The following is a 12,852-nucleotide window of genomic DNA, read 5'->3' as shown; positions in this document are numbered from 1 at the left end:
AGCGATGCCATCTTTTCAAAACTATGGGATAACAGTCAGGTCTAAGAGCTGAAGAAGCTCTACAGCCTTCTCGCATAGCCGTAGAGTCGAATTAGCGGTGTTAATGTAGTCCACGCTTAAGGGCCGCATATCTGCCAATGAAGCTGAGCTTACTCTTGCCATCTTTCGCGTCTACTATCCCTCTGCTTTTCCATCAAACTTTTTTCTCCAATACATTCAACAGCTCATTCTCATCACCATGGGTAAGATCCACGGCTCCCTTGCCCGCGCGGGCAAGGTCAAGAACCAGACCCCCAAGGTTGCCAAGCAGGAGAAGCCGAAGCAGCCCCGTGGCCGCGCGCTGAAGCGGCTGAAGTACACGAAGCGCTTCTTGGCGAAGACCGTGAAGCCTGGCGAGAAGGTGCACATGAACAAGCAGCCCCCGGGTAAGGCCGGTTAGAGCCTATGTCGCCCTCCAGAGGATGAGGACGCTATTTTCCCCTGCATCTCATTTCATCTCTTTTATTACTTAGCAGCGCTGTAACGCAAACAAACAGGTCGATGCACTCCCTGGTGAGGTGCGCAAAAGCGTCGCTTTGATTGGCTCTCGATTCCGTGCTCGCACTGGGGAATCTGCTGAGCTCAGTATTGGCACTACAAAGGGCTCCATAATCAACACTGATTGAGTTGGTGAGCTCTTTTTTTGCACAAGGTGCGCGTGTTTTGCAGACTAGGCAGGCATGCACAATGGCTATCTTTCTTACCATCTCCCCCTTTTCGCACACCTACTTTCTTTCTGCGGAAACGCGTTCTCTGCTGACCCCCCATGCTATGATTGCTGGATAGGTTCGTCGCAATACGCTCCTTCACTTACTTCCTCATAGTACTTACCGCAGTCAAGCGTCTCATTCTCATCACCATGGGTAAGATCCACGGCTCCCTTGCCCGCGCGGGCAAGGTCAAGAACCAGACCCCCAAGGTTGCCAAGCAGGAGAAGCCGAAGCAGCCCCGTGGCCGCGCGCTGAAGCGGCTGAAGTACACGAAGCGCTTCTTGGCGAAGACCGTGAAGCCTGGCGAGAAGGTGCACATGAACAAGCAGCCCCCGGGTAAGGCCGGTTAGAGCACTCCGACCCCGCAGTTTGCGTTTGTTTTCGGCGATGGACTTCTTTTGAATGCTTCTATGTTCCTCCATTTCTCCCTATTTTCGATACTTGAGAACTGTATGAGAACACTGGACTAGGCATGAGCTTTGTGCCTCTGCGAGATGTACAACGAGAGTGGAGGTTGAGCCGCAGCTGCGTGGAACCTGCTCCGGCCATCTCTTATAAGGGATGGATTTCCTATCTGCTTCTACCCTTAGATATTTTGCCCCGAACGCTTCTCGTAGTTTTGTGTGCTACTCTTTGTTTTTCCATGACAAACATAAGCCATGAAATGCAGTGAACCTTCACATGGGTGAGCGACGCCCCTTTTTCCCTACATGGGTGTGCACGCCTTCTCGAGCTGTGACTTGTGCTCCAGGCGTCGATGCAGCGGCCGACGTGCCCTGAGGGTGACTCTATGGCTCTGTTGCGAGTGCAGCAGGGTATGCCTCACTGCATTATCTGCTCCCTTTGCTTCGCTCTCTACGTCTGCACTCCCTCTTCATACACAACTGCATGCGCTTCACAAGCACTTTCGAAAAGAATCTCATCACCATGGGTAAGATCCACGGCTCCCTTGCCCGCGCGGGCAAGGTCAAGAACCAGACCCCCAAGGTTGCCAAGCAGGAGAAGCCGAAGCAGCCCCGTGGCCGCGCGCTGAAGCGGCTGAAGTACACGAAGCGCTTCTTGGCGAAGACCGTGAAGCCTGGCGAGAAGGTGCACATGAACAAGCAGCCCCCGGGTAAGGCCGGCTAAGGTGATCCGGTGTTTTTTTTTTCTGGAAGGGATTCGAGAATACTTTTCGTGCTCATTTGACATTTAAAACGACAAAAAGGATGCTGGTGAGAGCTGCAGGTGATCTTAGGCGATCGAAGACGCAGTTGCAGGTGGACTTTGGTTAGTGCCGCTGCTTTTCTACTCTAGTGGCCAGCTTCTTTGTGCAATTGATGGTCCCGAGGCGCCTTGGCACAGCACCTCTTTGCCATCCGAACACCCTTCAAGCTGTTGGGCCAACAATGCGCTCTGTGCTTGCGCGCAAGGTGCGCTTCACTGCTACCAGTTATGCCTAACTTTCTGGACACCTTTTCCTTGTACAACGCGAAACTAAATTGGCACTTCTTTGTTGCGTTGAGCCTTCTCATTCTACACCAATGGCAAAAAAGGGAACACACAAGAACGTACAGGGTGTATGGGAGAGTCACCGGAGAGGACAAAAGGCTTGAGGATCCACGTGGGCGGCGACGCTTTGTTTTCACGAAGTGGGGTTGTGCTCACGGAATCGTTGCATTCAGTCCAACGATAGAAAGGGAGGAAGAAAAAGAAACGCATGCATAATTGAATCGTGAAGTGCACTCGAAAGCACACGCGGTCGTTACAAGGCACGAAAAAACGAGTGTATCAGCTTATCCGTGGGGGTCGCTCGTGAGCCAACATGGGGTGCCTTAACTCCAAATCAGCAGCGGAAAAGAGCAAGACCTCGGGGTCGAAGGGTTCTAATTATCACTACAAAAGTACCAAGAAGCATATCGATGGGGGAGCAACGGGGATTATCTCGAAAGACAAGGCAGTCAAGGGATGGGCATGCTCTCCCGAGAACGTTGAGGGGACCGAAAAAGCAGAGCTGGATGCGAACAAAGCAACACAGGTCTCCGCTGAGCGGTTCCTGCGTTCTATTCTGGAGGGTGCGGAGCACTTTTTTAGTGGCCTGCCCGATTCGCCGGCGGTGAAGCAAGTGATTGCATTGACGTTCACTAATTCTTGTGCCGAGGTTACACGCACCAAGTTCCGCCTCAAGCTGGACATCATCACCGCTCTTCTGAGGTTGATAGCGCGGGAGCTCAGGCTATTGTTGGTAGAGGCATCTGTGTCGCAGGTCGAGGAGCGTGCCATGGATGACGGCTTCTCGCGAATTCTGCTGGCGTGGTATTCAAACAACCCGTCATACGGCAAGAAGATTCCGATGGCCGCCGGGCAGGAGGTGCTCAATACCCTGTACATCCGGTATGTGGTAACTAAATCTGTTGCTTTTGAGGACATTCTAGCGTATCAGTTCCGCTGGGTGTCTTCGAATGACGCTGCGGCTGAGGTGTTTAGCAAGTTCACGGAGGGGAAAGAGTCGATGACATCAGAGCAACTAGGCAAGTTCCTGCGCGACACACAGCGCAGTGTGGTTACGGATCGGCAGGTGTTAGAGAAATTCAAGTACCGCTTTGGCGGCGGCATCCACAAGTACAACTTCAGCAGCTACAATGGGAGCGTGTTGACAAACAATGCTATCGATCCTTCACGGACGTCTGACGTGTGGCAGGACATGACGCAGTCTTTCACGCATTACATGGTCTCGTGCGCGCGCATCGAAACGGAGGAGGACCTGAAGCGTGCCGCGGTGGACGGAACGCGCGCTTTAGTTCTCAACATTAGTAAAGCGGATAACGGCAAGCTCATGGTGGGATCGTGTGAGCTGCAGACCGTCTTGGAAGGGGTGAAGAAGAACGGCTTTACGATGAACACGTACCCGATCGTACTGTGCCTTTCTCCTGGCATACCGATGCCCATACCCGTTCAGGACGAGGTGGCGAAGATGATTAGCGACACTTTGGAGCCTGCTGTGGCGGAGGGTCTCATGTTTGAGGGTGCCATGATCAATGACCCCAAGTTCAGCCCCGGCGCACTGCGCAACAAGGTGCTTGTCATGAGCTCTCAAAGCCGCCTGAAGCCCTTCATTGGTTTCCTGGTAGCCGATATGAATAAGGATGGCCTTGGCGTCCGTGTCACAGATGTGATGGAGGGCACTCCCGCAGCCAAGAGCGGCGTGCTTAAGGATGATTGGCTGACTCACATCAATGGGGCGCCTATCCAGAACAAGCAGCATTTGCGGGAAACCCTCGCGCGACTCAAGGTCGGTGATGAGTTCACTGTTCGCCGAGAGAACTTGAATGAGATTAAGGTGGTAGTAGGCGGCGCTATCGATCCACAGGATACTACGGCGTCCGCGTCCCTCTCTAGCATCACCTTCTTCAAGTATTCGAATGGAACTGAACTGAAGCCGTGGGACACGGCGCGCATCCCCGCATCGAGCCTCGCCACGACGAAGTTAACGCGGAGGGACTTGCTCACGCATTTCGCGTTCTGCACTGTGAACTCTGCCGATGTGTGCAAGGAACTGCCAGATGTGGAGGGTAAGGCGGCCAGCCTGGGCATCCAGTTTATCGATGTGGATAACAGCGAGCGGTGCCTTCCCTGGGTACGCGGACGGTTCTCTGATAATGGTCGCTGCGGATACATTCTAAAGACCGACATCGATACAGCCACGTCTCCCGAGCTGAGCTTCAGCGTTATTCGCGGCCCTCGCCTCCTCAACTGCTCGCCGCTGACGTCGATGCGTGTCACCATTCACGGCGCAGGTACGGCGCGTGTGAATGGGAGTCATGTCTTTTTCACAGATTGCAATCAGGCTACGATAGCAGTGATGCAGATGACGTTCGAGGCGAACGGCACAGAGCGGTCCTTTACCTCAGCTTTCTGTCCTAGCCTTCTTCGCCGTGGGTACCGAGCCCTCCCTTCAATCCCCACTGGCGAAGAGCGCGCTTCGAAGAAGCATATCCACGGCATCTACTGCTTCATCAAGTAGAAATGCTCGGCAGCGTCGCTTTAGTCGCTCTGGTAAATGGGAGGCGGAGCAGTCTCTGTGTTGAGAGCGATGCCCCGTCCCCCTTCCTCCCTCTTACCCACGCAGCATGCTCTCCTCAAAAGATTGGATGCGTTGCACCTTTTGTTGGCCTCTTGTGTGTAGTGCTTTCTGTTTCTTGCGCTCTTTCGCCTTGACGCCATGGATGCCTCACTCCCTTTTTCCCTTTGCCGCAGAGGTGGTCGTTCTTTTCCATTGCTTATGACAGCGTTGCAAAGAAAAAGAAATTACACACATGCATGAACGCAAGCAGCTCTCTCGAACTCTCGCCCTCGCCCTTTTGGGCACTCCTCTTCTCCCCTCGTTACTGTTTACACAAGGCACTGTGTGCTTGTTGAGAAAGGAACGGGCAGTTGTTTCTCTGGCAGCTCAACGTGCTCTCTTTGTCATCGACATTGATGTGGCGAGGCTATTTTTCTTCTTCCGGTTGCAGAATGGGTGCACTCGCCAAAAGAACAAAACGAAACAAAGCCATGGAGGGTTTACCGATGAGTAGGCAAACAGAAAGGCTCCAAGGAAAACTTGTGGCGGGGCCGAGTGTGTCCAAGTTCCGCCACCGCAGCCCATCAGGGCTGCGTGGTGCCCTCTGAAGAGGCTCGCCTCACCCACGCAGCACACCATTTGGCGAAGTGGACGTTTTGAGTCGCTGACATAACACCATGCAGCTAGCAATGGGGCGCGTGCATCCGTTTTCGTTTCCCTCCCTCATCTACCCCCGTTGTCAGTCTCACTATTCAGGAGTTCTCCAAGGAACATGTACCTCCATTTGCGTAGAAGTGCAATTTGAAATGCTCGGCGTTTCCCCGCGTTGCGTCGCCTTTTGTTGTTGTTTCTTGTTTGCTCGTTTCGCTTGATCATAGCGACCGATGCTGAGTGTATCTCTTGCAAGGGCAGTGAATCCTACCCTGTCTCGATGCTCTTGGTGGCTGCACGCACAGTAGACCGAGGACAAATCACAGTCATCAAAACGACTTTTCTGTCTCTCTTTTTCCCTTTCGTTTCAAGGTCGACTGCCCTACTCTCGAGATCGTCGCGTTCTCTCCGTCTGCTGTGGCTTACCAAAGTGCTTTAAGCTCGCTTGTTAGACGTCTCTTTTTTTTTTACCTGTGCGTCTTTGGGGTTTCTCGCTCCTATTTTCTCATGGAAGGTAGTGTTTACATCCGCGTGCTTTGGGTGGGATGAGGAGAGACGCGCAGCTCCTCTCGTTACTCTTCCTTTTCGCTGTATGTGGTGCAGACTGTGAGTGGGGCTCTTTTCATCGTAAGCGTAAAAGTGAAGGGAGGAGGAGGAGAGTTTAGCTTTTGTACATATGCATACATACACTTATCTGCACGCGCACGCCAGACGGCGATGCATTTTTACCCTGTGTGTTGTTCTTGCAACTCTTGAATAGCCTTCATAGCTAAGCCTCCATCACGTCCTCAGATGGTCGACAGGCTTTTCTTTTCTGTTGAGGACTTCTCTCATAGCTTGGATGCTTTGCTCGTGAATTTGTGCACATCTGTTGAGTTCGTATGCATACGACCTGCGGTAGGGCGTGTATTGCGGTGGACAGCAGCGGCATTCGCTCTAATTCCGAAGAATCCAGACGGAAAATACAATGCGTTGTACGGCAAACCTTTGTGCCAGGAGGCACGGGCTCGCGATATCTTTGGAGCGGCGTACCTTTGCTGCGTTAAGATTCTCTGGCCGATCTCTCTGTCTCCACCTCTTCCTCGTTCTTTAGGAAACTCTGCATGGCGTTGTGAGTGCGCACCGCGAAGGGCCCTTCAGCACGGGAGCTGCAAGTGCTCGATACACCAGATCGTAGAGTCCGTATAGGTACCCCCGAGTCATTTCTAAGTGTCCATCTTTCTTCTTTCCTTCCATTGCAATCTGCCCTGCCGGTCATGTTTCACTAGCGCTCTGGCAGGCGCTCTTTTTCCTTTCGCGTCGGTGAGCGGTACGAGCAGCGCCGAGCCGCATTTGGTGTGGGAGGGTCGTTTCTTTGGCCGAGAGAGAAGCGTGCGTCATGCTCCGCCGGACGTCGCTCCGGGTGCTGGGGTACACCCCCATCAATCCAGATACGTCGCCGATGCTCATGTACAGCCAGTGCCACTGGCACTACAACTTACCGCAGGGGATGGAACGCCCACACAGTGTTAATCGCTCTCTACCGGCACCCTATCAGCCACACCATAGCTCCGTGAACAAGTACCGTGGTGTGTGGATCTCGACGGAGATGCACCCTGCATTTCTCGTAGGGCTTGAGCCGCAGCTAAAGAAGCTTCCTCACGGGCGTGTGGTCCCGCAGACGCCTGTCGTGGAGGTGATTGCTGAGTTTGAGAAACTTAGCCCGCTGATCGACGACGCCGCAGCCCGTGATGGCTGGCTCGCAAAGATCTTCCAGCACTGCGCCTTCCAGCGCAGCGGGGCTGAGGCGATGGCGCTGTGGGACAAGCACTGCGCCCCTCGATTTATGCGCGATGGCAGCACATCTGCGCCGCCTCTCCCACTCGTGCAGGCTATCCTCTTCTGCTGTAGCAAGTCTGACAACGCGGGGTGGCGGCCCATCTTTACGAAATGCCTTAAGGACGGTTGGAACTACACCCCCTTCTTCGACACACCGCAGTGGAGCTATTTGTTGAAGAGTCTTGGCCGCCAAGAGGACGAGGCAGGCGTACGGTTGGTACTGGAAGAGATGGCAGACGTGCAGGCCGATCTGGATCGTGTGGAGGCGCGTTCACTCGTATACGCGCTCAACGCGGTACATGACAAGGCCATCTACAACTACGTCAAAAAATACCTGTTCTATCTGGGCGAGCGTAAGGTGAAGTTTTTGCGTATCACATATGCTGACTTGCGCGGGCACGGTGCGGAGAAGTTGCGGGTTCCTCTGAAAGAGAACGACTCCATGTTTTATCACGTCTGCTGGCACGCCAGCATCCGTCAGCCGCGCCAGTTTTCTCCACGGCAGCTCTACTTTGACTACACGCCATCTCACCTCGTCACTAGCGGGCACAGCCCGAACGCGAAGGTCGATGGTATTGTGAAGGACAAGATCGAAAAATGGAAGGCGGAGGGTCTGCTGCCGGAGGATTACGTTTACGAAGATCGCGTCTATGATCGCACTGCGGCTTTTAAAAGTGTCGCGCGCCAAGAGAAATGGAAGAAGGTGCCTCGAATCGTCAAGAGCAAGCGGTTCGGCTACTCAGGGGATCCATGAGTTGGCTCCTGACCTTCTCAGTCTTTTCTCTGTGTGCACGCTGCCGTTCCGAAGGCGATGTATGGGCTTTTGTTCTGTGGGTCGACCGACTTCTTCGGGTGACTTCTGGAAAGGGATACCTCAAGGGCAACTTGCAGTGAAGCCGACTGCACCGTTCTTCTCCCTTCTCAGGAGTGCTGTGCTACAGAGACGGCGCGAACGTGACGCTTGCGCTGATGCTCCTCGGTCTAGTATACGCGCTTGGTGGTGCGTGTATGTGCCTGTAGGCCATTCACGAGATGTGCTTGTGCGTATGTGTGTCGGATTGTTTCGCTGTCACCGATGGTGCGTATAAACGGAAGGCCGCGATGAAGTGAAGGCCGGCGGGCGCATCATATCAAGGGACATGAAGGCATAGTTTGCTGCAAGGATTGGAGTGAACGAGGGCAGGCGGGCGGCCGAGGGAAGTTCCCGTCCATGTGATGGACTATCTTGAAGGTGGAGGGACCGCCTTTTCTGGCAGCAACTTTTCACGCATCTAAATGGGGGAGTCGGGAGCGTGAGGGTGAGGTTGGCGCCATTTCGTGCCTCTGTTCTAGATTGCTCCTCCCCCCTCTCTATATACGGCCTCTTCTCTGACACATGCGTTTATTCTTTTCCCCGCATGATCCGTTGCCCTCACTCCTTGCTTGCCGTCAAGCGTTGACCCAACGTGTGACACATAATACGCGCAGGCATATATACATCAGCTGAATAGCTTTGGCCCTCACAGTCTTTGGGGCCTCATCGTCTGGTTGGTAGCCACTTTTTTCTTCGCCATGTTCCGCGTGTGCGGTGTGTGGTGCTCCAACGCTCTACACAGCAGTACCCCATTTGTCGACGGCGCTCTGCAGCTCATGAAGTTACACCTGGCTCACCGGAACGCAGCAGCTGAGAAGAATAAAGTTGCATGCCACGCAATAGAGCAGGAGTTTTTTCGCGAGGTGGAGGTGTTTCGCCCCTGCTTCACCATGTCTGCTTCGCTGGAGGTTGCACAACAGTACTCGAGAAAGATTTACGCGGCGCTCAAGTACTTCCGCATGGACGATGATCCGCTCATTCGCCAGCTGGACCTGCTGCTGGGACGAAAAGGAATGCAGGATGGACGTCGTAGGGATCATCCAGGCTTCTTCAAGGGCACCCGCACATCGAACAAGTTCGCGTTCGTCCAAGGTGACGAATACGCACGCAACACTTTACTAGAGCTCGCTGAAACCACGCTGCCGACCGAGCTGCCGCACGCGCCAAAGGTGGACCTAACTGCCCCTCGCCGACCTGGTGCGGTTCTGATCAACCAACGCTACAGGGGACACTGGGTACTCCAAGAGCCCGACATTGCCATCACGCGCAGTGAGCGCCGCGAGGATCCGTGGTAGTGCTAGAACTACAGACTCGCCATCATGAAGCAGATAGAGGACAAACATTACCGCACGCGGTGGAAACACACACACAGGAGACGCCCAAGCTCGAGCTCCTCCTCTCGGGGCGCGAACCCCTTTGGTGAGATGAGAGGCGCGCACACGTACTGCTGTACGATCTGTGTTCACTTTTTTCTCTCACTTTTCGTCTTGCTGAGACGCAGCGCGCCTCTCGGGCTCGCTACATCGAGGCGGCTAAGCAAGCGAACACGCGCACGCTTTTGCGACGAATGGGGCTGTATGCGCTGTGGAGCCCGAGGAGGGGAAGCCCTCTGTGCTCCCGGGGGCTCCTCGCCCCGCTCCCTCTCCATTGCATCACCGATCTCGACATGCCCTTTCGCACCCAACCCCCTTTTCTTCCCGTGATCAACTTCTTACATGCAGAGGGGGAGGATGCAGCCCCACAAAGGAAATGCAAAACTCCCCCCGCTGATGACTTCTGGAGCACTGAACCCCTTAATCGTGAGGGACGCACGAGGCTGTATCACCTCTGGCGCGAAGGAAGTCAAACGAGCGACAGGTTGAGGACTAACCAACTCGTACGATGATCATGGAAGCACCTACGCGGTTGCGGAGGGCACTATTGTTGATAGCAGGGCTGTCGTTCATACTGATATGACGTTTTTTTCGATTGGCTCCTTTTTGTTTGCGTGTGCAGGCGCGGTGCTGCGTCCCCCACTTCGCGTCTATGTAAATCAGGCTTCCGTGCGCGCTGAACCGCGTGTCCATGTCGGGCCATTTGTGTACGTGGGGGAACAGGTGGTGTGTGAGGCGGCAGGGATCGGGCACATGGCCAGACTTGATGCGCAGTGCGTCGTGTCCACCGGGGCGTACCTTTCAGATGGCGTGTGGCTGCTTCCTCGAACGTGGGTGCCCCCCGAGGTGACGCTGTTTCCCTACACTGTCTACGCTGGCGTTCCAGCAACCCCCATCCGAAAGCTGAATGCGCGCTCCTATCAGCTACTGCACATGGAGTTCTTGCGCAGGCGGTGTGAAGCTTTGCGACGGGACGTATCCCTTTCGAGCGCTCAAAATGACCAATTGCACACGTTCGTGTGCAGCAGCCGAGCGAATGGCCGTGAGCGAGCACCGCATCGTGCGCGACCTGGAAAGGTCTGATGGGGCGCGTCTCCTGTTGGAAGGGGTGAGGGGGCGCGTACTCTTTCTGTTCGTCGTTTTAACACAACCATGTGGCAACGCGCACCTGCAGCGAGCACTGTAGCAGCCTCATAGACTGAGTGACGATGGCGAAACTCACTTCGCTCAAGATCTTGGCAGGTGAAGCTGTTTTGGTGGCGCAACGGGATGAGAAACAATTTACACGGAAGCGTCGAGATTCTTGACTCACATTTTCGACCGCTGCCTCAGTGTGTGCATAGAACGGCACTTCTCTCGTATGCTCGGCGCCGCGCCGACACTGTCGCCGGACCCGCTCATCAACGGTTTCTCCACAAGCGTGTCGTTTACGCGAACCGCACGCGCGCACTTTTCCCTCGGCTCTCCCTTCCTGATCTTATTCTCGCCTTTCCACCCCCTCCCCATCTCTCTCTCTTGGTCCGTCTGTATGTGCGTGCGAGTGAGTGCATGTGACTGCTTGGGTTGGTGTGTATGGGTGTGTTGGCGTACTCGATGCATGGGCAGCTTTGCAATTATCGTTTCCCACCCCGGCCACAACAACGAAGCGCTTCTATCGACAGTTGCCTAAGTGGGTGACCGTCAGAATGTCCTCGACGGCTTCCCCAAACGCCGCGCTTCTTGCGGAAATCAACGACTTGAAGGTGAAGCTCGCCGAAAAGGAGGCGCTGCTGCAGCCGGAAGGGGCAGTATCAAAGAGGTCCAAGAAAAAGAGCCAGGCAAACATGATCGAGAAAGAGCCAGTGCAGGGCTGCCGCGACTTCCCTCCGGAGGATATGCGTCTGCGCAGGTACCTCTTTGGCGTCTTCCACGAAACGGCCCGCAGATTTGGCTTCGAGGAATACGATGCCCCGGCTCTAGAGTCGGAGGAGCTTTACATCCGCAAGGCAGGGGAGGAGATTACAGAGCAAATGTTCAACTTTGTGACGAAGGGAGGCCACCGTGTCACACTTCGGCCGGAGATGACGCCGTCGCTGGTGCGTCTGCAGCTCGCCAAGGGCCGCTCTCTTCTTCTGCCTGCTAAGTGGTACTCCATTCCGCAATGCTGGCGATACGAGGCCATCTCCCGGGGCCGTCGCCGTGAGCACTACCAGTGGAATATGGATATCGTCGGCGTGAAGAGCGTGGCTGCAGAGGTAGAGTTGCTTTGTGCGGCGTGTGCGGCGATGGAGTCGCTCGGGCTCACCGCGCAGGACGTCGGCGTGAGGGTGAACTCGCGCAAGCTGCTGCAGTGTGCCCTTGCCGTCGCTGGTGTGCCCGATGATTTATTTGCACCGGTGTGCGTGATCGTAGACAAGATGGAGAAGCTACCTGAGGAGCAAATTCGCGCGGAGCTGGAGGAGCTCGGCTTGGATGGCCAGCAGGCGGGTGACATCATCAGGACACTTAAGCTCAAGTCCATCGACGACTTCGACAAGGACCTCTTTGATAAGAATGGCGCTCTCTCGGAGCTTGCGGAGCTGTTCTCGCAGGTGCGGATGTACGGGTACGGGGACTGGGCCCAATTCGATGCGAGCGTTGTGCGTGGGCTCGCCTACTACACGGGAATCGTGTTCGAGGCATTTGACCGCAGCGGTGAGTTCCGCGCAATCTGTGGAGGCGGACGCTACGACAACCTCTTCACTTTGTACGGCAGTCCGCAGCCCGTCTCTTGCGTCGGGTTCGGATTTGGCGACTGCGTAATCATTGAGCTGCTGAAGAAGAAGAAGCTGCTGAAGCCGCTGCCGCACAAGGTGGATGATGTGGTGATTCCATTCAACGAGTCTCAGCGAGGCACCGCACTGAAGGTTTTGAAGCAGCTGCGTGACAAGGGCCGCAGCGCCGACATCATTCTAGACCCCAAGAAGATTGCTCAGACCTTCAGCTACGCCGACCGCATAGGTGCTGACCGAGCCGTGCTGATTGCACCGGACGAAACGGAGAAGGGCATGGCGCGCGTGAAGATGCTGCGTGAGGGCCAGGAAAGAGAGGACGACCGCGGTGACCTTGTGCCCTTTGAAGAGTTGTAGCCTGCGATGTGGGTGCCACCTGCGCCTATCGTTGATATAAAGAGGCGACTGCATCGTCACCTTTCTCTCTCCTCCAGAGTGCGGTGACAGGCAGCGTCGTCGCCTCCTCTTCGAGGGTGTCGCGCGCACATCACTATTGCAGCAAACAGCAGTCGCAGCATTGAAAACTCGATTATCGGAGGTCAGTTTTCTTCTAGACGAAGGGAGGAGGAAGGAGGCTGCGCTCTTATCCGATAGTTTTTTCTTGGGTGCTTCGTGT

At 55.0% G+C, this 12,852-nt stretch overlaps 5 protein-coding genes across 5 annotated transcripts; all 5 read left to right on the top strand.

The window, feature by feature from the left end:
- Positions 1 to 2,553: 2,553 nt before the first annotated feature.
- LSCM1_03688 (uncharacterized protein) lies at positions 2,554 to 4,752 on the top strand (the record flags this gene model as incomplete). The annotated part of the gene is made up of 1 exon (XM_067321221.1): positions 2,554 to 4,752. The coding sequence occupies one exon, from the start codon at positions 2,554 to 2,556 to the stop codon at positions 4,750 to 4,752; it is 2,199 nt and encodes a 732-aa protein (XP_067176589.1).
- A 2,068-nt stretch (positions 4,753 to 6,820) lies between these two features.
- LSCM1_03687 (uncharacterized protein) lies at positions 6,821 to 8,014 on the top strand (the record flags this gene model as incomplete). Its single annotated transcript, XM_067321220.1, has 1 exon — positions 6,821 to 8,014. One exon carries the CDS (start codon positions 6,821 to 6,823, stop codon positions 8,012 to 8,014), a length of 1,194 nt encoding a protein of 397 aa, XP_067176588.1.
- Positions 8,015 to 8,811: 797 nt separating this feature from the next.
- Positions 8,812 to 9,408, top strand: LSCM1_03686 (uncharacterized protein; the record flags this gene model as incomplete). Its single annotated transcript, XM_067321219.1, has 1 exon — positions 8,812 to 9,408. The coding sequence occupies one exon, from the start codon at positions 8,812 to 8,814 to the stop codon at positions 9,406 to 9,408; it is 597 nt and encodes a 198-aa protein (XP_067176587.1).
- A 657-nt stretch (positions 9,409 to 10,065) lies between these two features.
- On the top strand, positions 10,066 to 10,569 carry LSCM1_03685 (uncharacterized protein; the record flags this gene model as incomplete). The annotated part of the gene is made up of 1 exon (XM_067321218.1): positions 10,066 to 10,569. One exon carries the CDS (start codon positions 10,066 to 10,068, stop codon positions 10,567 to 10,569), a length of 504 nt encoding a protein of 167 aa, XP_067176586.1.
- Positions 10,570 to 11,171: 602 nt separating this feature from the next.
- LSCM1_03684 (uncharacterized protein) lies at positions 11,172 to 12,593 on the top strand (the record flags this gene model as incomplete). The annotated part of the gene is made up of 1 exon (XM_067321217.1): positions 11,172 to 12,593. The coding sequence occupies one exon, from the start codon at positions 11,172 to 11,174 to the stop codon at positions 12,591 to 12,593; it is 1,422 nt and encodes a 473-aa protein (XP_067176585.1).
- Between the last annotated feature and the right edge of the window lie 259 nt (positions 12,594 to 12,852).

The sequence above is a fragment of the Leishmania martiniquensis genome, chromosome 30, assembly GCF_017916325.1.
Source record: "Leishmania martiniquensis isolate LSCM1 chromosome 30, whole genome shotgun sequence".
Lineage (NCBI taxonomy): Eukaryota > Euglenozoa > Kinetoplastea > Trypanosomatida > Trypanosomatidae > Leishmania > Leishmania martiniquensis.
The sequence above is the reverse complement of the archived record's forward strand: the minus strand, read 5'-3'. Positions and strand labels throughout refer to the sequence as shown.